Raw genomic sequence first — 24796 nt, 5'->3', positions numbered from 1 at the left:
TGGTTTTCATCAGGTTATTTAAGTCAATGCCACATTTTCTCCTGGTATCCAGAATTGCAATTAAGATTTCTAATATCATTCTGATTCCTAAATATTTGTATTGGGCAAAAGTTATCCTCCCTTTTCTAAAGTTGAGAACATTTCTTTTGCTCTAATATTCTGAAGTTCCACTGAAATGTACCTTGATATGGGTCTTTTTTTCATGAATTTTGCTGAGCATGCCTAGGTTATTTCAATCTGAAAATTGGTTTCATCAATTCTGGAAAGTTAGCTTGATTTTATTTTACATAGTTTTCTTTCCCCTGATTTCTCTGCTTATTCTTTGTAGAGCTCTCATTAATATTATTTTTCATACTAGACCCCCTCTTATTGAATTAGTCTTAAAGTTTTCTACTGCCTCTCACAATTTTTCTGCTTCCTGAGACATTTCCTCAGTTGTATTTTTTAAACACTTTTGGCGGGGGCGGGGGGCAGAATGCTAGCCTTGGAGAGAGAGAGAGAGAGAGAGAGAGAGAGAGTGTGTGTGTGTGTGTGTGTGTGTGTGTGTGTTTACTGCTGTATTCTCACTGGCTAGAACAGTACCTAGTACATTAGAAACTGAGAAACAAAATGTTGGGCTGAAAAAGTAAATTCTATCACCTATGTTTAACTCTTGGAATGTCTTCTCCCATGCTGCAAAACAAAACTACTCCTTAGACAATGACTTTCCATTCTTCTCTTCCTCCTGTCCTGGCAACCACCATTCTGCTTTCTGTCTCTATCATTTGATTGACTACTTTACATTGCTCATATAAGTAGAATCACACAGTGTGTCTTTTTTTTTGTACCTGGCTTATTTCACTTAGCGTAATATTCTCAAGGGTCATCAATATTGTAGCATGTGTTCAGAATTTCCTTCTTTTTAAATGATGAATACTATTTCATTGTAGAAATATAGCACACACGTTTTGTTTATTCATCCATCAATAAACACTTGGGTTGCCTCCACCTTTTGGCTATTATAAATAGTACTGCTGTGAACAGTGACATATAAATACCTTTTTGAGATCCTGCTTTCAGTTGTTTTGGATATATACCCAGCAATGGAATTGCTGGATCATACATTTTACATTCCCACCAACTAGTACACAATAGTTTCATTTTTTCCACCTCCTCATCAACTCTTACTATTTTCTTTCTTTTTTCGTTTTTTAAGTAGTAGTGGTCCATTCTAATGGGTATAAGATGGTTTCTCATTGTGGCTTTAATTTGCATTTCCTTGATGATTAGATACTGAGCATCTTTTCATGTGCATATTGGCGTCAGGCTGGTTGTTTTATCATAAAGGAATGATCTGTCTTTTCTCCAGGGCTAATAAGAGCAGTTACCAGCATTTTTGGAACAAGCATAAGGAAGCTGGGGTAAGTGGGTGGGCATCAGTGCACAGATTTTCACCCATCCCTCCTCTTTCTCCTCTTTCAGGATGATCCTCCTGCCCTTGGCTGGCCTAGTGTCCTTAAGCCCAAAATCTCTCTTGTTCAGCCTTTCCAGAGAGGGAACATCTAGTTTCCCACTGGGGAAGGGGAAGAACAACTGCGTTCATGACAAATGGGAGTGGGATTCAAGGAAGTTAACTGTTTCTTTCAAACAATTTTCCTGTTTCAGCCACACCTGCACCCCCACTTTCAGAGGTCACAGTTGACCCAGTTTCTAAACCTTTAAGGAGCTCTGCAATACCAGCTAGCTTATTTTTTGGCATTGTCCCCTAGAGCGTTTATCTGCTTTCAGTTTTAAAATTTTTGCTGTTATTATTTCTTCTTTTCTGTTTTTCTTCTGGTTTATGTTTTTCATCCCATCATCTCAAAGAGGCTTCAGGAGAGCATGGAGATGAATGTCTTTAATTTACCATTTTAATTGAAAATCCCCATAGTTATTTATTTTATTATTATTCCTAAGAATACTTTTATTGTCACTTAAAGACAGGGGCAAAGAAGAGAACAGAAGCAGAGACAGAATTCTGATGAGATATTTAGCCCAGATTTACGAAAGTAAAAATAGGAGCATTCCGTTGGGTTTGATGCCCTGATGACACAGTCAGATCTCCACTTTAACTCTTTCTTGACTCATATTTTCTGCTCAATTCATCCATTTTCAGATTATTGTCTTTTAGAAAATATTTTGAACACAAACCATCCTAAGTACAATGGTAGAATCTGAAATACATATTTGCTTTACACAAAACCTTTCAGGAATTCAGTGACTTTCTAAGTTTTAGGACACTTCTTTAGAAGTACTTAGGTGTTTTGGTTTGGTCTCTTTCTTTTCTTTTTTTTTTCTTTTTTCTCTTTTTTTTTTTTTTCCAAAAGTCTCACTTTGTCATCTAGGCTGTAGTGCAGCTGTGAGATCTCAGCTCACTGCAATCTCCGCCTCCTGGGTTCAAGCGATTCTTGTGTCTCAGCCTCTGGAGTAGCTGGGATTACAGGTGTATACCACTGTGTCCAGCTAATTTTTGTATTTTTAGTAGAGGCAGGGTATCTCCATGTTGGCCAGGCTGGTCTCAAAGTGATCCACCCTCCTCAGCCTCCCAGAGTGCTAGGATTACAGATGTGAGCCACTGTGCCCTGCCCTGGGTTGGTCTCTTTCATCACACTCATCCAAGGCTACAAACATATCCTTTGTAGTGTCATTTGATTGTATGCATACTGGCAGAAGTTGAGAGAGAAGCTGTTGGTTGTTTTGTACAACCCAGATGGACTATGGCCTATCCTACTCTGACATAAAACATTGCCAGTAGATTATCTTCTGGGACCCAGAAAAATAGCTATTTGCTATTTATTATTACCCACTGTGCTGGGGAGAAATGATCAAAAATTTTGAAAACAGTCCTTGATTTTTGGGAATACTCACAAGTTAACATGAAACATTTTAAAAGAAGAAACTTTTATTTAAATAATGAATTGAGCTTGATTTATGCCACACTGTTCTATCCAATCTGAGTAAAAAGCCTGCTGAACCACTGGAATGCCATTATGGTTGGCCATAATTCAGATTCTAACCAAGCATTCTTTAGTGTGTATAGTAATTTCAGTATTTGTGATACTATATTAAATGATATAGTATTGTTTGCAAAACTGGACTTATTAGTCTCAATGTGTACATGAGGAAATTGAGGTTCAGAATACTATATGAAACTTCTTATCTCAAACAGCAAGTAAGAAAGTGAAGAAGCTTGGACACAATGTCGGTTCTCTGACTCCATTTTCAATGCATGCTGCCATGCACAGGTCTGTTCCTCAAAAGACTTGGACTCAACTACATAGATATGGGAAGAAAGATCAAGGATGTGGAAGGATGCAAGAAATGAGGGGGAATATAAGATTGAAAGATAGTAGATGCAGAAACCTCTCCTTGCCTTCCCCAAACCACTCAATGGCCTCTTCCTTGCCTGGAAATGTAACTGCTGTCTGTTTCACCTGGGCCTGGAATTTTGTGTATTTTCTCGGGGTGCTGGACATGTTGACTGACCTTATGTAACACGAACACTCTTAAAATGTTTTCAGAAAGGCTGCCTGTATTTGCTATAACATGTCTAGCAAAACATGAGGAATTGAGAAAAAGCCTATTGCCTATCAGTTTCCAAAATTAAGGAAGAACAAATATTTCTATAAAGGGTTGGGGGACATCGTGGTTTCATTTCATCCCAGGCACAGGAGTGAACAGCTTTCTCAAGGCAGGGACCCTCATCCACACAGTGGCAACATTCTCAGCTTTAGCCGACATATCTTGTGTCCAGGTCTTCTGCCTTCACTCTTGGGCACCCTGAACCTCTCTGCTCAGACAGAGCCTTCATTTGATTTGCAGACAGAACCGATTTGAATGTAGTCATTTCTAGTTAGGACAATCCGAGAACATGGCTGCATTTTGAAGACTAAGAGAAAGCTCTCCACATGTACTCAATCCTCTGGAGTATTAGATGTTCAGAAAGAAAAAAGGGGACAGTCTTTTATTATAGTCCCCAGAAAACATAGGTGATAGGAGACTAAAGCAGATTTCTTCCTTTTTCTTAAGAGAATGGCTTTAGTCTGAGAAAGGGTAAAGAAGTAACAACCCAGTAAATAAAGAAACAGCAACCTACTACTACCAACACGTATGAGAGCAGACTATGACTTCTGTATTAAGGGGAATGATGAATGTTTTCACATTATGGGAACCATTTTAAGCACAACCTTAAAATAGTGCTTTAGAGATACGTGAAGACATAGAGACATTTGTCTCTACACTTTAAACCTTTTCTCTCCCACAAGGATTTTTTAGTAAGAATGTGTTTTTACTAGAGCTAAGAGAATGTGAAAGAAAATTTCTAGCCTTGAGTGTTGCTGCCACCTACATGGCGGGAAGACTACAAACAAAACCCAGCACTTCTCAGGCAGGCATCAGCTGCAGTGTGCTTTCTACGAAAATGTACTTCAGACATCCCCACATTTGTTTATTTCACTATCCTGATAGTATGATAGAATTTGCTATGTTCACGTGATTTTCTATCTCAAATTCTTGCAGACATTGGAGTTAATGGTTTGGCTTAGACTGGTGTGAATACACTGATTATTTGAAATAGAAGCTGATTCAAATACAACTTGATCCCCATAGCTGTGTCTCAGGGAAAGAATGAAGGTTCCTAATCTCACTGTACTACAGGTCCTTCCTCTTTCCCAGCCTAGCAGATTCTAAAATACAAAAAAGGAAAATGAAATGAAACACTGTTTCCTCAATTGATTACATAGTAACCATAATTTGATGCTAAACGGGGATAACATAGATGTCACAATTCTTTTGATATAGATCAGAGAGGTTATTTCTGATAGGAAATGTAGTTGACAATGCAGAATTAACAGGAAACCTCTTTAAAGTCTAAAGGAAACCTGTGATATGTCAAGAACATCATGGGCTGTCGTTTTATCTTGGAAGGCATCATCCAAGGCCACAATGCTGTTACTGAGGCTGTGTGAAAACACCTTCTCCATAGAAAATATACATGCAAGATTGAAAACCTGATTGATGACTTGACAGATAATTGCAATTAAAACGATTACTAACTGAATAAATGATGAGTTTTGGAAACATGTGCCAACTAATTATTGCTTTTACATAACGTTATGAATATTAGCGTTTTTCTGGCATTTGGCACTTTGCAGATTTAGGCATAGTGTACTATGGACTAAACATGGACTAATTATCTTTAGTGTTAAAAGATTTGTATCATCGAATACATCTTTAGTGTTAAAAGCTTTGTATCATCGAAATTGCTATTTTTCCCACAGTAAGATGCAAAACAAAAAAGGACCCAAAATTGATGTTAGGAAAATACGCTCTGTGCAAGGAAAAATAGGCATTTGGAGGAACAATGTCAAGGGAAGAATAAAATATGCTCTGCCACACCCCCACACTGAAACTCCTCCTGGTTTCGCCCCCGCCAAGAAGGGAACCATTCATGTGGTCCCTTGAGTGGTCTCCCCACACCCTTTGTGGGGTGTAGTGGGGGCTGGGGTGCTAGTCTGAATGGCTCTGTGTGAGAAGCCCTGCATTTAATGGGTGCCTAATTTCCCCCAGTATACCTCTAGAAGTAGGCCATTTCAGACATCTTCATTGGTTTATGGCTTTAGTTTTCACATAGTATTAAAATAACTATTTCTTACCATTTGCATCATTGTAATGATGCAATTGTCACAGTCCATTTACCTGCAGTATGCCTTCTGGGCTAAAGGTGAATTTGTCTTTGACTTAACAGACGGGATCAAAGACTAGGTGGTGGCAAAACAAACAAAAACCAAAAAACAGTGATTAAGATGAATATATTTTAATACACTTTTATAAAAGTTAAATTATTGCAAAAACCCCATGACATCAAAAGTTTACATAAACATGGTATCTGAGAAGGTCAAGATGAAGGTGAAAAGAGTAAAGGAGTTATACCAGAACAGGCCTCTCCTTAGACACATACTGTCTTCCAGGGGTCCCAAATTGGATGACAGTTTCCAATGGCATGCTCTTATGGAGAGACCTGTTAATTTCCAGTTACCTTCTCCGACCTGCCATCTGTAGGCTCCTTGTTTAGCCAATTACAATGCAAGGTGATCTGGGGACTATCGTACATGAAGCCATGCAGCTTTATCTGAAAGACATCTACTCAAGAAAGTCTTAATTTTGCAACTCTTATGGTTAAGCTAATTTTTTTAAAATTTCAAAAACCCCTAAGTATTATGCAAATGTTTAGAAATCCATGACTTTTTTAGGAAATTAAACAAAACTTCTGGCATTTTACATACGAGACAACAATTTGTGGAGAATAAGGGTCTATAACACTGCTTTTATATAATTGAATAATCAAAATGTATGAATATAAAATTTAAGAAATGGAATGAGTTCACTCTCTGAAAATAAGACTTTAAAATCAATTGGAATTAATGTAACCTAAGCCTTCATTTTAAACATATGGCATAAAATTTAATTTTAAAATATTCAATTATTATAATGTGCCCTCTAAGGATGAAAGAGGAATAGTATCTTTTCTAAAGTGTTCATTGGAATAATTTTAAAAGGATTTTTAAAATATAGAACACTGAAAAGTCTAAGAAATAAAAATCGCCAAATGCTGTCATCTAAAGATAGAACACTAATATTTAACAAACTGTTTTTTATCATTTTTTTCTAACAACATCATGTTCAAAATAGCCTTAGTTTCTAAAAAAGTAACAGAATGTTTGATACCCGAGGATCCCTTTTAGTTTCTAAAACTATACATTTTTCCTTATATTTGAAGTGTTTGACAGTGTTCAGATTGCTTCGCTACACTTCTGGATGAGCCCTGTGAGAAAGCTCTTCAAGCACAGGGGAGGAGAGAAGCACAGCACACACAGGTCCTGGACACACTGCAGAGGAGCCTCTGCTCTTAACCCTCCATGTTTTCCAGATACTTTTCTCTGAAATATACAATTGAGCCAATGTAAAACTCAACAGCAAGTCAAAGAAGCAAGGCTCGCCAACTTGAAAATATTTCTTTGGGGTACATATATGTATTATCTATATTAAAAATATATATGTATATTCATAAATATTACAAAGATGATTGCTAACAAAGAAACACAAAATAAAATTTTTAAATAAATTTTTTATTATAATGACAAGAAGACTCTGGTTACAAACACGTTAGCTAATACAATCACTCCTCTCGTTACCTAGCCATACCAAAGGACACCCCTATCTAATTAGGAGAAAGTCAATTTTGAGTTTCTGGGTGTGGTACCAAGGGGATATGATCACCACGTATGTGGTCCATCCAGTTAACTGTGTGGCAATTTGCTATTTCAAGTCCTCTCATGATAGAAATTACTGAAACATATTGAACACAAGTCAATACACAGAAAGCATTTTTAAACAGACTAGTAAATTTGTGTCATAAACATATTTTCATGTGGATATTAGGAGAGTATTGCTTGAATATCTCTTACTCTTATTTTTAGGAATTGTAAGTTTTCATAGTTAATGACATTGGCCTTCAGAATTCGTAATGATAAAAGCAAACTTTAGTCATTTAACATGAATATTTAAATTTTAGAGACTCTAACATATGATGCTGAAAAAATCCTAAAATTTCCATTTAGTAATGTCAGGATTGTGCCAGTTCTAATTTCCTATAGCTAGTAACATCAGAAAATATTTATCAGAGATTCAATATTGGTTTCATTAGACCTGAAAAATGCCAAGTATAGCAGCTGTTAAAACTTACTGTTATTCTTGTTTCTGAAAGGAAATAATAGGATGTAGCTATAAAAATAGTGAAGCTTATTTTTTATAAACATATCATAACTTGAGTGTCCAAATAGGTTTTAACAACTAAAAATGCCTCAATTGGGAGAACATACACTTATTTGATATTGCCGTCCTTCAAAATGCTTTTGGAAGTCCTCGTAACAACCTTGATAGCCAGTACACAACATGCAAGAAAATATAATCTATTGCCTAACTTGCAACCTTCCTTTATTTTGAAACTTGTTTGAAGTGGCTTTTGAGTGTTTCTAAAGGAGGGGAAATGTATTTATCAGTTTTCAAAGGAGTGTAATTTTCCATGATTATTCATATTAACACTATGTTAGTTTCTAAAGTTCAACTCAAATGTAATTTCAAGCAGTGGAATCAAATTTTAGGAAACAAAGAATGCACTCTTTAATCTACTTTAAAAGAGTCATACTCATTTGACATGTTTATTCCGGTATGTTTATTCAGGTCATCATTAATTGTAAGTTGCTTAAGGGTACAGCCCATGTCATTTCAATTACATAGTTTTCTTTCCTAATTTCCCCATCTCCTTTCCACTACATCCCAGCACAGGACCTGAGGCTGGTCCTATGCTCAGAAATGTTTTTTTAATTGAAGTGATTTGACCAACTTCTTTAGATACATACATACATAGATATAGCTGCATATCATATATTTAAAACTTTATATCCCTTTTTCAATTATATACTTCTCTTTTCTAATTTCCCCCTCTCCTGCCCACTGCATCGCAGCATAGTACCTGAGGCTGATCCTATGCTCAGAAATCTGTTTCTTCCATTGCAGTGACTTGAATTTCCCTATTAGATGCATAGATATATAAATATAGCTATATGCCATATATTTAATACTTTATATCCCCTTTTCTATGGATTAGACAACACTTATATTCATAATATATATAGATTAATATTTTGATGATTTTCTGTAAATTGAGGTACTGTACAATATACATCATAGTAAATAAATCATATCACTGAAGGCTTTAATAGAAGAGCACTTTATGTCTGTTTATATTTATGCTGTTTGATATATTTTAGTTTTAGAATTCCTGCTAGTCAAGCTTCTTTCTGGGAAAAGACCTACAAGAGTTTATACTTAATAAGGATCAATTGTGATATGCCATAGGTTGATTCCCTTTCCCTAGTTCACGTCTACATGGCCAACAAGATCAACCTTTAGCTGAAGACATTAGCCTCAATGTCATTAGAAGTCCAAATTAACTCAACAGTACAAGGTTGGCCACTGTTATACTTTGTATCACTTATTTTGGCTAATTGATGACTAAAGGGAATTGGTTATTTGCTGACAACATTTCATGCTTAGGGATGAGATTTGCCACAGTAATTGATCTGAGTTAAAGCATATCCACTAAAACAAAATATCCTAATCAGACAAATCAACACTGGTCAAGTTTTATATTAAATACCTTGAAGCAACATTGAATTTATAAGTATCATGTGCTACTTGGTGTTAACATTGTTGATTGTATAATTCAGGGACTAAAAGGATGAGAGAAAATTTAAAGCAGTGTTAAATTTATGTCTGCAGACTGTCATTGCCTGTTGGAAATACTAACAGAAAAAGTAAGAAACAGGAATACAGAATGATCTAGACAATAGTTGTCTAAACTGAGATGAATTTGAATATTTTCAATCAGTATGCATTGCATTTTAGTCAGCATGTATTAAAATCACTTTTTAAATACATGCTGGCTAAAGTATTAGGAAATTCACTATAGCCTAATAATTTGATCAATAACAACATTGCTTTGATACAGTAACAAACAAATGGCATATTTTGGATATCTTAATTTGTCCAAATTCAGCTCCTACTGATGAGATTCCATTTAACACACCTTGCAGGGGCACACCTTTGCTATCCATGAATGATGCCTTGGCTCACCTAAGAGAAAAGCAGATATCTTGGGTTATATGGTGAAATCTAAAAAGAGGAAAAAAAAGAAAGACTAACAGATTGGGAGAGAGAGAGGAACTGAAGCATTGATATATAGAGAGGAAGGAGGTAGACATGAGGAAGAAAAGGAAGAAAGGTGTTGTTTATAATTTCTACATGTCTTTCCCATCTTAAGTTAATATAATAAAAATACACTTGTCTTATAAAGTAGGTAAATATATTTTAATTGCACACATTATTAATAGCTGGTTTTCTTTTTTTTAACTGTCAAGGAAGATGAAAATTTTCTATAAGAAAAATTTAGTTTGAAATTAGTAAATTTCCATAAATTTCAAACAGCTTAATTGTTCTTAGAAAAACCCACAACTGCCATTTTAGGGTCAAAACTTATAAATATTAGTTGAAATACTGTTTGAATTACAGAATCAAACAAGTATTTATGTAGACTACTTGGATGATTGTCTTTGTAGGCTAAAAACACAAAACAAAAACTACTCATTTTAAATCAATTTGACTACCAAAATAATTGGAACATTGTTTCTTAATAACTATTTTAAAACACATTTATATTAATGACAAGTTTATGAATAGTAACTTTCATTCCTACCAGCAAAAACTGTGGTTTAGTTAAACCAGTACTGTATACTAAGTGTGTGTGTGTGTGTGTGTGTGTGTGTGTGTGTGTGTGTGTATTAATATATAATTTTACATTCTTTAAAAAATATGTTGATGCTTAAATTTTGCTTTTGGGTAAATTTTTAAAATGTTTATATTGTTAAACACAACTAGAAGTAAGTGCTTATATCTTACTACTGAAATTGCTCTTAATTCTTCTAGAAGATTTTTTTAGCACTACCCATAAGAAGTGTGTTCTGGATGGCCATGATTGATGGGCTGCTCACACATTCCACATTTTTTCTGCTTCAAGCATCATCATCAGCCATCTCCAACACTCCAGTCCTGAATCTGTCCTACTTTTTCTTACCTGATTTTTGCTGGTGATTCATGAGCCAGAATAGTAAAAGAAAAAAATATATACCTTGGCTTTTCACAATGTAGCATCCCCTGGAAACTCTGTGAGAAATCTAGTTTTGGTCATCAGACTCATGCAAATGTAATATTGATTGACAATGATGTATATCGATGTACATATATAACCTGCCTTATGAAAACCACAAGAATTTTCTATTAACGGTAGAATGCATACTGATTATAAACTACTTCAGAATGATGTAGAAACACTTATGTAAATGCATTTTGTTGGACTTAAAATTCTCTCTTGTCACTACTATTTTCACTGAAGCTACTTTCGAGTGCATTATTTCTAGTGCACTGTAAAGGACAATTTTTAATTTTCCAAGCCAATATGGTGATAAAGGCTTAAGGTTTCTCATTAACACTTTCATAAAAACTGTGAATGTCACTCTAAATTTTTTATCATCATGAGTTTAAAGATGAGGAACTAGAAATCCTTTAAAAAATTATTCTGGAGAATGAAAATTGAGCTTCAATCACTGTAAAAGAAACAGTAAGAAGTTAACTAGCAAAAGGCTCCACTGAACTATTTTTGTGATAACATCTTTCAGAATCAGAAGCAACTAGGCCTTAAAGGGCTAAAGAAAGAAAGCCTAATGGCTCTAAAATCTCAAAAAAGGGAGCTGCAAGTTCACGATATTGTCTCAGTGCTTCTATTACTAGACATCAAAGTTATTCCCACAGGTTTCAGGAAAGTATAAATGCCAGTGAAGGAGCTAGTAGACTTCACAGAGTCTGAGCTGGAAACTTCAATCTGGGATTCACCTGTGGGTCAAAACCCTTTGCTAATGAATTATTCCAAAGAAAAGACCCTACTGAGAGGTACTTTTCCCTATCAGACAAGAGATTCCAGGTTCACTAGCAGGGTCAAAGTAACAGGAATGTTCTGGTCTAAAGGTGCTTTGCCTACCTTAATGGACTTCAGGCATTCACCTGGGTATACAGCTTGAACCCATAAAGAGATCGCAATGGCATGAAGAATAAGGTAGAGTGCTCTAGAGACCAGGTGAACAACCACTCCACAAGGCATCTAAATTGTGACCCATATGCAGACCGCAGCCCATTTACAAATGGGTCATCCTGGTCAATTCAGTGCTGGAGAATGAGTGATGTCAATATAAAAATAAATGATCCACATACTGACTTCAAGCCCATTGTATTCAGAGGAAATACATGAAGTGATTCTATTTTATATAAATTCAAACAACTTGATCTTGTTAATGACATTTTAAAACTCTCTATCAACATCAAATAATCAACTTCACTTTTTCCAAAATTCAGATTTTCTATGCTTCAGTGTCCCTTTTGCTTTCTGCATATGAAAATATGTTGGTATTCACAATATAAAACCAGAAAAGTTAAAGTAAAATGATGTTTACAGGATTTGCACATAAAAGAGTTTATGTGGAATGAGCAACACAGAAAGTAATATCCTTGAACTGTGCTTGCATGGAAAAATACTTTTGTTCGTTTTCTATATGCTGTTCAAACAACTGATGTAATTAACATGATGTAATAATTATATTAGTCATTTAGCATTGCATATATAAAACCGTGTAAGTTAAAATCCATTAAAGTTAGAAGATTGACCACATTCAGCTTTGTAACTGGGGGATTTTGCATGTAGAAAAAAATGTTAAATTTTAAATGAGAGAAAAAAATTCCAGTTGAAAATGGTAAGAATGTCATGCAGAATTAAATGCATTCTTTTCCATACAATGAATAAGGAATATACTAATGAAATTATAAGTTTAACTAGTAAGCACCTCTTCTGTTTGGAAGACATCTTCCCAAATCTTACCACCTAAAACCCCCAAATTTATTTCTTCCTCTCAGTAAGGTAGTTAATATTTTCCAGAGAAATACCACTCACATGTGGTAAATAGAGGTAACTAAACCACTAGAGTAATGCTTATGGTTTTGGAGCCCCTAAATTTTGAAAGAGTTGATATCTTGAAGTTAATGTTTGGACTTTGAAAAGTGGACAGTCATATTTTTTATAGTTCAAGACAGTCCCTCTCTGCCACCAAATTCACACAAGAAACATAAAACTTATTTTCCTCCATGTTCAATTTTAAGAATTTTGCCTGTCGAGTACTCACGTTTCAAGGAAATACACTCTCTCATCAAAGTCTTTCTTACAAAACAAGCACCTCTGTCAGAAGTGTCTTAATTTCTTATCACAGAATTTTATCCACACAAGGAGCAATAAATAATTCATGTCACTGCCTCTTTGTTGTGTGTCCCTGAACTGCACAGAGCTGGAAGGCTGACAGCTGTGTCAGGACAAGCACCAAAGATCTGACATGACAAGTGACTAACAAGTTTCTTTCAGTTCATAGTGAAAGAAGACAATGGCCCAAAGTGCAGAAAGAAATCCTAAAACAAAATAAAACTGCTTCTTTCTTTTTACCTAAGTGTTTGCTATGAGCTTATTTCCAACCCACAAGCCCTGGTCATTTTATAGGACTGCCCAGCCCCCTTTATTCCTCACACTGGCTTGGCCATTTACTCCTGGCCACGGATCAATATGAGCAATTCTTGGAGAAATACGATGTCTCCATGACAACCAAGCCACAAATTCTCAGTGGAAGGCAGTGAGACCAGTAGTGAACTCTCTAGAGGTTTCTAGGCCTATAAGGCAAGATGTCTTAAAATGCAGGAATGGACAGAGGAAAAAGCTGGAGTAATTCATTCTTTATTACCAGTATAATGATGTCCGATGTATAGAACAGTAGTCATTTTTTGAATTAAGATTCTTTTTCAGTACCTGTATTTTCTAATTCATCTTTCTTTCTTGATAAATGCTTTTGTGTGTATGAATCAGATAGAAAATGTTATATTTGAATCTCTCATTTCAAAAGTAGAAATTTGTTCTACCGTTAAAATAGTATAAAGCTGATCTATTCTTATCAAAAATAATGAACACTTAGGTAAAAACTTGACTCACAGATTTACCTGCCTGCAAAATGAGTGATAGAAAACTGTGTATTAAGACACCTTTAAAACCTAATCAAAATTTGACAAAATTATTCAAAACTTAAAGTAATAGATAATTTTTATTATAGAAATTTAACACTACCATTTACCCTCTCCCTTTTAGAGTGAGACACATCTACATTTTTCTTTTAGCTATTATGGCAGGGGGTGGGGTTAATTTGCTCATTAAACATCTCTGTCATTGCTAAAGATGCCCTTTCTCAGTTCGATGGGGTCTGAAAGCAGACGTATGGTTGAGAATGGGCACACGGCAACAGTCCATCTTCGGAGGAATCTTGGTGGAGTGAAGAGGACTGATATACAATGCCATCACCACTGCGCCTATTGGGGTTCCGAGATGACTTAGGGGACCTGACATAGATTGCAGGCTGCACCTTTCACTGAAAATTAAATCTCAGTAGCTCTCCTTGGGGAAGGATCAGGGGACTGTTTGCAGCTGCCCCCTGTCAACGAAGGCTACAAGATTTGGAAATCTCTTAACTAAGCTGACAGGCCACAGAGAGGATGAATCAAAAATATGATACATGGATCAGCACACAAAGATGTGAGAGGGTAGAGGGTACACAGGTGCAAGATACAACAGGAACGACAAATATGAAGTGGAGGAGATATTTAACTCTTTCATTCATGATAATAAGGTACCTTCTAGCACCTTATAACTATAGTTATCCAGGAATGTTCATTTGACTTTTACAAGAGTTTTTCCCTCTAATTAATTAGTTGTTTAAGGCTAGGCATGCTTCAAAACAAAACAAAAATAGAAACAGAGATCTAGGTATAAGTGTTTCTAGCTCTATCCTTCTAGTACATTTCTTTTATTTCTATGCAGGATATATATATATATATATATATATATATATATATATACACACACACATATACATATACATGTATATACATATACATGTATATACATATACATATATATATACATAATATATATGTAACTTTGGCAAAGAATAGATTTTATTGCATGAGAGAAGGGTAACTATTTTCTAGACTTTTATTTTCCCCTAAACATGTGACAGTATTCATCACCATTGTGTGAAAATCCTCTCATCTCATTTATAGTCCTGTTTGTTTTTAGGAAGGTGAATAGAATTGTAATGATGACAGTTTCTCTTTTCACCTCCATCTGTCCACTTCCGCTCCACTCTTGTTAGATCCCATTATTTGAAATATTAAAAATGTTGCCATTTCTCTATAGTTTCCAATCTCTGGCTCTATTAACCATTTAGCCTAAAATTGATGATAATGAACTAATAGTGTCAGCTTCCCTTCTCAGTCATAAAGCCTTTGTACTTCCTCCAACTGAATTCTTGATGAAAGAGGAAAAGATAACAGCTCCACACTGTGACCCCTGGAGGTGACCATTAATTTGACAGTGCAGCTGCTAAGAGAAAACAGCATTACAATGTCCTCTCCCCTCACCCCCTTCCAAGGACCCCAAAGCTGTGTCAAATTTATCATTTTATACTTGACTATTTTTAAATGGCTTTCACCTGGACTCTCAGACTCTTCCAAGACACATCTGTCAGGCATGTCCTTCTCGTCTTGGAAGTTTGCCGAGTTTGAGTTGCTGTCATGCTTGACTGGACTGACTGGAGCTATTAAAAGAGAGAAAGAGAGAGAGAGAGAGAGAGAGAGAGAGAGAGGGAGAGAGAGACAGAGGGAGAGAGAGGAGAGAGAATGAAAAAGTAGTAGCAAACACCATTAAAACATTTCCTTTTGGTTCCACAGATATTTTCAGGGACACACTATGTCAACACAAATAATAAATTGAAATAAAATGTATCCTCTAAGTATTTATTGGCAGACACGTAATTAGTTGAAAAATCTATAGATGTGACTTTATCTTAGAAGAAAAATAAGTTCATGGCATCAGCTTAAAAGCTACAAAGTAACAAAGTGATCTCTTCAAAGTCGAAATTGTATTTTTAATGCATAAATCTAAAACAATATAGTCAATTAACGGCAAAGGAACACAGAGAGAACATCAGCCTAGTCGATTAGAAAGACCAGCTCTGTACTGGTGGCAGTGGTTCCTCTTATCACACAAATCACAGCTCATGAACATTTTGTGTACGCTTTGGCTCTTTCATGAAATTAAAAACTATGGTACTAAACACCAAAAAAACTAGTACTATAAAAAGTAAATTTTAAATGTAACATGAATATACACTGAGTATTATAATAAGGAGGGCTGTTGTTTTGAATGGTAGGTCTCCAGACAACCTGTCATGAGATACTGTTTCCTAAGTAGGATTATGATCAGAAATGGAAGCTAGTACAGAAGTCTAAAATTTCCTATAAAACTGTGATACCCACTAATTCTGTTTGGGAAACAAACTCAAGTTTCCACATTTTTCCACAAGTTGTAATACCTGTTCTATATTGTCCCTGTGAAATAACACATTTCCATATTACATTTTTTCTAGAAAGTATTTGTTCAGAAAAACTGGGCTCGTCTTCATGAAAAAAACTCAGAGGAAAAATAAAGCAAGCCTTCAATAGCATAAATTAGGTCACAAGCCAAACATTCTAAGTATATAGATACTGTTAAGTACAATGAAATTTTATTTGTTGTAAGTTACTGCAGTAAACACAACCACTGATATGATAACACATGCAACATATTTATAAGCCATAAAAGCAATAAAAATATATATTTACAAATCATTATAAGATGTTTGTTGGCACAGGAGGGTGGGCCTGGGCACTGTTTCTAAAACTTTGTTAGGAGACAAGAGAGCAGTGCAGAGGCTGAGCCTGTGGTACTTCACACATTTGGTATGTGACACAATCCCTTCCTGCCCAAGGTCCAAGCAGCATTGATAGTGTCCACATCTGCCATACTCCTCCACTTATTTTAGTGGAGTGTGCACAGCACTGATGTCTGTAACTTGAAGACCACATAGACACACTTTACAGAACACCAGTAACATGATTCTGGTTTAAATATTCCCTCTAGATCGTTTCACCAACTCTCTCAGGACACAGGTATGACTTCTCTCTTCCATGAAAATGCCACTGTAGTTAGAATTCACTACTTCACTAAAATGTTTCTTTGGGAACAAAATGTAAGAAAAGCATGAAATTGCTATTTTCAATAATCTGATCTTTTCATTTTGATCTATACATTTCTGTGCACTTCATAAGCAGCAGTGTCTAGGCCGTAGAAGGTATTCTTGAAGAATCTGTGAAACGAATGAATGAACACATGAATGATGCAGAAGTACCATGCTAAATGTCCTCCTGATCCGAGAGGATATGTGCTTTGAATTATCTTTTCAATGGATCTGTTCAATTTCTTTGTTAGACCAACTCAAAACCAAGGATGCATCTTTGCAAAATGGTGATGTGGGTTTGTGACATGGAAGAAGAGGATGTGTGGCCTAAGCAGTTATTGATGTAGCTGAGTTTAATTTTCTTTGATTTAGGTCATACTTACAGATCATTTTTTAATCCATAGATTCTTTGTGAAATGTTTAAGTGGTATAGTTAAGTGAATCAAAGTTTCATTCAGAATACTATTACGTTGGTCAAGATTTCCTGGCTTACTTTAATGATTTTTATCTCCATATATCTTACTTGATAATTTTGTTAAATATTTACACTGGCATTTCTAAAAGGAAATAAATCATATACCTAAATCTATTACTAAAAGCCAATGAGGTAGCACCTCTATCGATTTGGGCAAATGCATTGCACTTACCATCCAACACACTGTTCTTCATAATTTAAAACTTTTGTCCATTCATTCATTTATTTATTTATTCCTTCAACAAATATTTATCTAGCACCAAATAAATATTTGGAAGATGCTGCTCTAAATCAGGGACCTCACAGAGGAAGAGGGCATGATATTAGACAAAGTACATGTCTGCAACCATCCTTTGTGGCAATAAAGTGGTCCCAGAATGAACTGACATCCCAAACCTCTCAAAAAGGCCAGAAAGTTACATGTAGTTTTAGCTGCATGATCTTCTTTAAACCCACACTAGTAGGTACCATGTGACTACTTTGCTTCCACCTTTGATTTTGGAGGGTGTGGCTTGTGTGGTGGAGGGGAAATAAAGATGGTTATTCTTCAGATATTGTGCTTGGTTACAGATGAGTTTCCAAATTTGAAATAGTATAAGAGTTGTCATTTTTATTGGGCAGTTCCTAGAGCATCCAATTAAATTTACTGTAAAAGAAGTAGCTACATTCTGCCGGTTGGGAATAGCAGGCATTGGAGAGGTTAATTACTGCCATTCTACTTTCTCTTTGTGTGTTTGCTTGATAGGCTAATCCTTGCAATGGTTCTTTTGGGTGTTTCCTGTGATGTTTCATCACTGAACTCTGACATGATGTGTGACCAAGGCTTCTCTAATGAATCACTTCCAAAGTGATGAATCAACAAATATTGATCTAGTGCTTATTATGGGTAGAGCTCTGTGCTAGACTATGAGGAATAAAGAAATGAAGGCACTTTTAATGTGCCCTCATGTAACTTGTGTTTTAGTTGAAGTATGATGAAAAGTAACCAGGAAGAGCATTGAAGACAACATTCTTAAGAGGGACATGGTTTTTAATAGTGCAAGGAGAATTCCTCTACAATAGAGTAGTCTGAAGGCAAAATTTGAATCAGACCTCCTTGAGTAGAAATGTGGGAAGCCAAAGGGAGCTCCCTGAAGGCAAAGAAAAGAGTGTGAATCTAGGCATGGCTAAAGATACACATTAGCGTAGTTTTGTTAATGCTGCTCCCTATTTTGGTATGTATTTTTAATGAATTCTCTTTACATGTCTCTTTGAGCTTTTTCTAAATTGCTGTTGTTAGCTAATTCTTCTCACCTGTAAAAGTTAGCTATAGACAGGTTTTTCCTTGCTTTAGATAGTCAATAATTTGATCTTTACTGATGGTGGGCCCATTTATCACAGTAAGTTGTCCTTTTACTATACATATTGACTTTTATTTATCAATACCAAAGTCCATTTGTAGCTCATCACTAAAGTTCTTGGATATTTTCAGTAGTCGTTGAAGGTGCATTTCAGAGCTTGGCAGAGAGATACTTTTGACATCAATATAATGCAAATGGTTGCTAGAGTCATCTTTAGCTTAAAATCAACTGTTTATTTCTTCTGTAATGGATTCTGAAATAGTTCACATTTGTGGGGAAGGGGCAAAAAAGGCAAACTCTTCTTGACAGTCTGCCACTGAAAGATGTAAAGCTATTCCATTTACTCAACACACACCTCAAAATACTGATGACTGAAAGGCCAGTGTCCTAAATATCTTTGCAATATCTTTGGTAGCTAGATAAGAGGAGTCTATGAACTTCATATGGATGTGTTTCACTATGGTGCATTTAACTACTAGTGTAATTCTTGTAGATCATAAATAAATGAATCATTCAGCCAAAGACAAGACAGAATCAGTGGTTTTTAAATCACATTCAAGAACACCGTAGGAGGAAGACTCTATGGTAGGATTTGTTGTTAAAATTTAAAAAGTGGTAGCAGGGCCATCAGTTGGACGCGGTGGCTCAAGCCTGTAATCCCAGCACTTTGGGAGGCCAAGGCGGGTGGATCACGAGGTCAAGAGATCAAGACCATCCTGGTCAACATGGTGAAACCCCATCTCTACTAAAAATACAAAAAATTAGCTGGGCATGGTGGCGCGTGCCTGTAATCCCAGCTACTCAGGAGGCTGAGGCAGGAGAATTGCCTGAGCCCAGGAGGCAGAGGTTGCGGTGAGCCAAGATCGCACCATTGCACTCCAGCCTGGGTAACAAGAGCGAAACTCCGTTAAAAAAAAAAAAAAAAAAAGAACACCGTAAGAGGAAATTCAGGAGACAGTAGGAGGAAGACTCTATGGTAGGATTTGTTGTTAAAATTTAAAAAGTGGTAGCAGGGCCATCAGTGATAATACTCCTCCACCTTTTCTGTTCTCTATTTTGGTTTCAGTTATCCTCTAAAAATTCCCTTCTTCCTTTTGTCATCATTTGCAGAAAAATGGTAGTAGCTGTTAAAGGGGGTTAGGCCTAGGTGGCAAACAACTCCCCCCAGAACATGTCCCCATCCCCAGCAAGTGAGTGGCCACTGGAAAAAAGTCTCCATCCACTTCCAGAAACAGTGGCTGGATCTTCCAAGCTAGGTCACTGCTGTTGGACAGATGGAGCCCATTAAAAAAATATTCCTATAATTTACAGTGTGAATAAAATCTTCAGCTCTAAATAACATTTTCAATACAATGACTTAGTAATGACTTAAAAATATATCTCACTCATCATCTGTATAGGCCTTTTGGAAGTAATGAGGATATTTACAGGAAAATGATCAATAAAAAGAGAACAGTTTGAAATGTTGAACAACTGAATAGAACATACTACTGTAGTACCAGGTAAAATCCAAAGAAAAATCTTAATTACATAGTAATCAGGCCACGGAAATAACGTACAGGACGCTGAGGTCCAGAAAGACTGAAAGGTAGCTCAGACCTGTGGAATAAGCAGTGAAAAAGAGTTCAAAGCTACTAGCTCAATATGGTAGCCAAGAGCTGATTATCATCCTGCTTTATAATTCAGGCCTCTCTTCAGTTTTAAAGAGGCACTATAAAATAAACTAACAGATATCATTCTAGAAGTATGGAAGGGAGAGAAACTGTACAAAATTCAGGTAGAAAATAATATTAATGCAATAATAGTAGATCTCAAAAGACTGCAAGATATTTTAAATTTATGAAAAGACGTTAAGTGGTAACACCAAATTTGTAAACAAAGATGTCATTTGAACAGACCCCAAATTCACTTTACAAGTGGCATCTCTCTGGACAGATATCTTATCAGGAAAATGTATCTGGCTAAAGAGCTGTGTACACATTACCCTTACTTTAAGAGCATCTATTGAGATAATCAAGTGCTAGGACCTCCTGATTATATTTGAATAGTAATAGCTACATCCTACATTAGACTTCAGGCTTACTTTGTCTTCAGTGTGGACTGGAAATCGGGGGAAAATCATGTAGAAATGCTCCCAATTAAATTAGATATCTAATGCTTCTTTGTAACTAGTAACTATTTTACAGACAGGTTTAGCAAGATGAGTTAAGGTTAGACTTACGGGTTTTGCCATCTTCTTGCAGTTGTGATCTAACATGGAATATTATTTTGTCTGTGGCATCTTCTAGAATGAATCACTTTAAACATGACCTATTTTTCAACTAATAATAAATGAATTTTCTGAAATGTTGCAAATAGTAACTATTATTTTTGTATTCTTATCTAGATGTAGAGAATTTAATTTATTCATTTCAGTACACACAAAGAGGATTAAATTATTTACTATTTAGGCTAAACGGAAAAAAACCTGTTTATAGCTAACTTGCACAAGTAAGAAGTATGGCTAGACCATCCAAACAAGTTTGGAGAAGATAAATGAGAAAGAGGTATTGCTTACTGAATCTTTTTAAGTGTTGCTGTATTCCTCTCAAATACAAATATTGTTCTGTTATTCAGGATTTTGAGCAACAGGCTGCTCCAGTGACACTGACAAGCAAGCAGACACTGCACTTCCAGCGTAATGCAAGATACAAGGTAGGTACTCCAGAGTACTTATCATATGACTGTTTGAAATTGCTAACAAGGATTCCTAAGAAGTAAAACAAAAAATATTTTAAAAATTGATGATTAATTTCACTTGCAGTTTAAGGGGAAAATCTCAAGGTCTACTAGGGTTTACAGCTCAAAGTTACTCAAACATCTCCAAAACCGCTTATTAATGCCAACAGGAAGTATGCATAAAGAAGGAGACCCCGTCTGACTTAGTTTTGGATGGAAATTGATATTCCACATTGTTTGGTCCCCAAATATATGTATTTATTTTAAAAAGAATGTAAAACAACTTCATTAAAGAGATGAGCTTAAGAGTTTGCAGAGAGTGAATGTGTTGGAAAAAAGCAAACACAAACAAAAAGCATATTTAAGCCAGAAGATCAGGCTTTCAATCTTACCTCTGCTCCTAATAATGTCACCTTGGGCATACCATTTCACTTTCCTAAATTCAGGTTCTCTCCTTTATAAAATGAGGTAGTTGAAGTACACAGCCTCTTTGATATCTTCCAGCTTTGAGACTCAAGTATTCTGTCAGCTAAGAATCCAAGACAGCTACACTAGTGTTGGGACTACTAAGGACTTCTGAGGCCCTTTCTGAATTAAGGAAGGTTGGCATTTTCTAAAAGATAAAGTATTCCTTCTTGGTTTCAGTTTTCTAGCAATAATGAGGTTCTCAATGATTGTTTGTTGAACAAATGGACAAGGTTATGGAGCAGTGGAGTGTTCCTGTGGACTCATACTCTCCTCAATACAAAGCTCCTAAAAGAAGAATCAGTATAGTCCCAACTCTTTCTGTTCCTTTTATATGTAGGGATGGGGTCCATGAAGTTGTTTTGTCTTAGTCAAGCCAGGCATAAAAGCTAACGCAAATCAAATTATCTAAACACTGGGGATCTGGAACAGATTATAAGGATACAGGAAGGAGAGAACATTACAAAGAGAAAATGGATAGGTTGGGAAATAGAAAAGGAGAATAAGAGGGAATGGTGCAACTACTTTCCTTCCTCCTCCTGCGTTTCCTCACTCCCAACCAGGGTAATTCTAAGAGTTCCCATTGGAAGGTTTGCCTAGATTTCTTATGTGCTTCTTCGGAATACCATTTTCATGGGAAGCAGAGTTTCCAGGAGAGGGCTGATGAGTAGATGAGCAGGCACTTAAAGAAAAATTCAATAATTTCCATGACTTTCGTCTCTGAATAGTACTGAGTAAATCTAGAGTAGAAATAACTAAGAGAACTTACTTCTTCTTCTTTTTTTTTTTTTTTAAATCTACAATTTGGTCAAGAAGAGAATTTCTAGATACAAGAAGTTAATTGTATCTAGTAAATTGTATCTACTAAATTAGTAAGCTCAATTCCGGTTTTTGATACCAGAGAGAGAATGAATGACAAGAGATGGAGAAACATCTGAAAAGATCTTTTCATCACTAAAAGAAGTATGGTGAGGAATGATTTTTAAGAATAAACAGAAATTAACTCCACTCTTCATGCAACTTAGGTTTGCAAAGTCATTTGACTTTTCTCTTAAAAACCAAATCTTATGGTAAATACCAAAATGTATTAATTTGACTTACTGTACTCAAGTTTAAGAAAATGCTAAGTCAAAAGCAGGAATCCATTCCAAAGAAGAAAACAAATATATACCCACATATTGATGAATAACAGTCAGTAAAGGTAAAACTCTAAGAGGAATTTATAGTAAACTTCCCAGCTTGTATTTGAAAATTTAGAAGGAGGCCAGGAAAACAAGAGACCCTTCAATCAAAAGAGCATCATACTAGCATTAGAGACTAGAGATAAACATGATTTATATGTGAACTTAAGGATTCACATCACACGGCAATTTAAATCAAGGAAAAGCACCAAAAAACATCCCCTCTTGAATCAATAGGAGAAAAAAAAAACCTGTCAAATGGCACTAGCATTGGAATTCCTAAAAGCAGCAACCTTTCCACAGACTGAACCTAAGACATCACCATCAGTGTGGGGAGAATGGTTGGCAGGCAGTCTCACATTCCCAGCTGACAGCATCTCTATCTCAAGGGAAAGGGTTTGTCTCAGATGGTTAGTCCAGTGTCAGAGCTCTTTAATCCCCCAGATAGGAAATGGAAAATAAGAAAATCACATTATCTAGACTATGCCTCTGTTTTCTAGTTCTTTTTCAACATTAAGAAGGATGTAAGGAAGGGTTACCGTATTTCATATCATTAGGCTGAGTTACTCTGAATGTGACTTATTTTTATTTGAATGACATCAAAGTGGTATGTTAGCATACTTGAAAACATACTAAGACTGAATGAAAGATATGTTTGGATGCTAATAAGTATTTTACTACTATATAAAAATGTAATCAGTAGTGAGTATCACTTTCTCACACCCCACACCCTCCATATGCATTCACATAAGACATGGAAAGCATAGGTGGTCTGCTGGCATTGGCTGGTTCTTATGGTCACACATCTCAATGTAGCCACACATTTAAAAGTATTAGTTATATTGAGAGATAAAAAACAAAGATGCCTTCCCAAATCCTCAAGCTGTCTCACTGCATAACACTCAGTATTTGAACTAATATCACTAAGAGATGGTTGCTGAAAATATGGAAGTGACGTTGATATGTGGTGGAGAGTCTCATTTAATACTACATAAGCCACTGATATGTATAAATAAAGGATTAGAGAAACACACCTAAAGAAAGCCAAGTTTTAAAGAGCAAATGTGCATGTGGATAAAGGGAAACTAGTAATCTAATGATAGTTTCAGAAAGGTAGGTTCAATACAAAAAAGGTGTTATCATATTGGAGAACTAAGAAATAGGAAACAAAGGGTAAGAGATGGATAGATATTTCTAAATAAGACAGTTTACTAGATTAGTTTAGAATCTCTCTCTTAATCTAGTTTTACACATTGTTCGGAAGAATGAATGGTAAATCTCCAGGACACTAAGGGTTCCTGAATTGTGAGATGTTAGACTAATTAGATTAGTTATAGAAAACAATCATAAGGCAGAAAGAATGGGAATAAATATTGCATACACATTTCAGTATTGTTAAGTTTGGGAAACACTTAGAGGAAACATAACCCAAATATATGTAATACACTAATCATCAGAAATTAAAACTACAATGAGATATCTCACTCTAGTCAAAATGGCTTTTATACAAAAGACAGGCAATAATGAATGCTGAGGATGTAGAGAAAGGAGAACTCTTATCCACTGTTGGTGGGAATGTAAATTAGTACGGCTACCATGGAGAACAGTATAAAAGTATCTCAAAAACTAAAAATAGAACTACCATATAATCCAGCAGTACCACTGTTGGGTACACATCCAAAACAAAGGAAATCATTATATCAAATGGGTATCTGTACTCCCATGTCTATTGCAGCACTATCTAGAGAAGTTAAGATATAGAATCAAACCAACTGTTCATTAGTGGAT

General features: G+C 35.7%; 1 protein-coding gene across 6 annotated transcripts in view; it reads right to left on the bottom strand.

The window, feature by feature from the left end:
* Positions 1–5817: 5817 nt before the first annotated feature.
* The window catches only part of WDR72 (WD repeat domain 72), a 236366-nt gene continuing 217387 nt past the window's right edge, over positions 5818–24796 (bottom strand). For 4 of the 6 annotated variants that reach the window (XM_074394220.1, XM_074394219.1, XM_074394221.1 and 1 more), the window contains one exon: positions 5818–15368. In XM_074394220.1, coding sequence (XP_074250321.1) covers positions 15043–15368 — 326 coding nt within the window. In that variant the 3' untranslated portion in view covers positions 5818–15042. The remainder of the gene's footprint in view (positions 15369–24796) is intronic. The other 2 variants (XM_039462965.2, XM_074394223.1) reach the window with 2 other exon arrangements.

Source organism: Saimiri boliviensis, chromosome 2 (assembly GCF_048565385.1).
Source record: "Saimiri boliviensis isolate mSaiBol1 chromosome 2, mSaiBol1.pri, whole genome shotgun sequence".
Lineage (NCBI taxonomy): Eukaryota > Metazoa > Chordata > Mammalia > Primates > Cebidae > Saimiri > Saimiri boliviensis.
The sequence above is the reverse complement of the archived record's forward strand: the minus strand, read 5'-3'. Positions and strand labels throughout refer to the sequence as shown.